Source organism: Manacus vitellinus, unplaced genomic scaffold, assembly GCF_001715985.3.
Source record: "Manacus vitellinus isolate BGI_N305 unplaced genomic scaffold, ASM171598v3 scaffold_64_pilon, whole genome shotgun sequence".
Classification (NCBI taxonomy): Eukaryota; Metazoa; Chordata; class Aves; order Passeriformes; family Pipridae; genus Manacus; species Manacus vitellinus.
Genome location: NW_021940718.1, coordinates 1206640 through 1207836, shown reverse-complemented (window position 1 = coordinate 1207836; position 1197 = coordinate 1206640). Strand labels below are relative to the sequence as shown.

Sequence of the window (1197 nt, the reverse complement as noted above, 5' to 3'; positions counted from 1 at the left end):
GCGGACGGGGAAGCTGGTGGTGCTGAGCGAGCAGAACCTCATCGACTGCACCCGAAAGCTGGGCAACCGCGGCTGCTGCGGTGGCCACATGGAACAGGCCTTCCAGTACGTGCGCGACAACGGCGGCCTCAACTCGGAGCGTGTCTACCCCTACGTGGGCACGGTGAGGGACAGCGGGGCACCCGGGGCAGGGCAGAGCAGTGCCGGCGTGTCCCGGCCGTGGTGACACCCTCCCGCTCTCAGGACAACTCCCGCTGCCGATACAACCCCCGGGACAAGGCGGCCAACTGCTCCGGCTTCATGAGGGTGGCACCGGGCAGCGAGGAGGCCCTGGCGCAGGCGGTGGCCACCGTGGGCCCGGTGTCGGTGTCGGTGGATGCCAGCTCCTTTCGCTTCTACAAGTCGGGTACCGTGTGCTCCCCGTGGCGTGGGGGGGTGAATTGAGGCAGGGCTGGGCTGCTGAGCTTCCCCAGGGGAATGGGATCCACCACCCCGAGGAGAAGGGAGCAGGGCCAGCCCCTGGCTCAGCACAGCTCTGCTCTTCCCAGGCCTCTTCGGCTGCGGCTCTGGCAGCTGGAGAACGAACCACGCCATGCTGGCCGTGGGCTACAGCACAACCTGGATGGGTGGGCACAACCTCAGCTACTGGATCCTAAAGAACAGGTGAGGGCTGAGCGCGTCCCCCCAAACCCGCTGCCCCTCCCGCCCCCACACCACAGAATCATGGGGTTATCCAGGTTGGAAAAGCCCTCTAAGATCAACCGCTAACCCTGCTCTGCCAAGGCCAGCACTAACCCGTGGCCCTGGCCCATGGGGCCTCTGGTTCCCCTCCTTGTCTCTCCTCGAGCCAGGGCTGTTCCCTGTGCCCGGGATCAAGGAGGAGCTCACTCCTGTCTTTTCCTGCAGCTGGACAGAGAGGTGGGGAGAGCAGGGCTACATGTTCCTGCTGAAGGATGCCGGCAACCAGTGTGGGGTGGCCAACCAGGCCAGTTACCCCCTGCCCTGAGCCAGGACAGCCCCCCCTCCCCGCCCCAGCTGAGCTTCCACGGCTGTTTCCTTCTGGAAATGGGGCTTTTCTTCGTGTGCGGCAAGAAGCAATTAAAAGTGGCATGGTTAATTGTCCTTGTCATGGAATCCATGTGGAATGGTTTGGGTTGGAAGGGACCGTAATGCTCATCTTGTCCCCCTGTCCCCATG

At 64.0% G+C, this 1197-nt stretch overlaps 1 protein-coding gene across 1 annotated transcript in view; it reads left to right on the top strand.

Annotated features, from left to right (window-relative positions):
- Nucleotides 1–1136, top strand: part of LOC108644247 (cathepsin L1-like) — a 3493-nt gene extending 2357 nt beyond the window's left edge. Inside the window, exons 4-7 of the mRNA XM_029963875.1 lie at nt 2–163; nt 244–406; nt 549–663; nt 907–1136. Coding sequence (XP_029819735.1) covers nt 2–163; nt 244–406; nt 549–663; nt 907–1006 — 540 coding nt within the window. The 3' untranslated portion in view covers nt 1007–1136. The remainder of the gene's footprint in view (nt 1; nt 164–243; nt 407–548; nt 664–906) is intronic.
- Nucleotides 1137–1197: the final 61 nt, after the last annotated feature.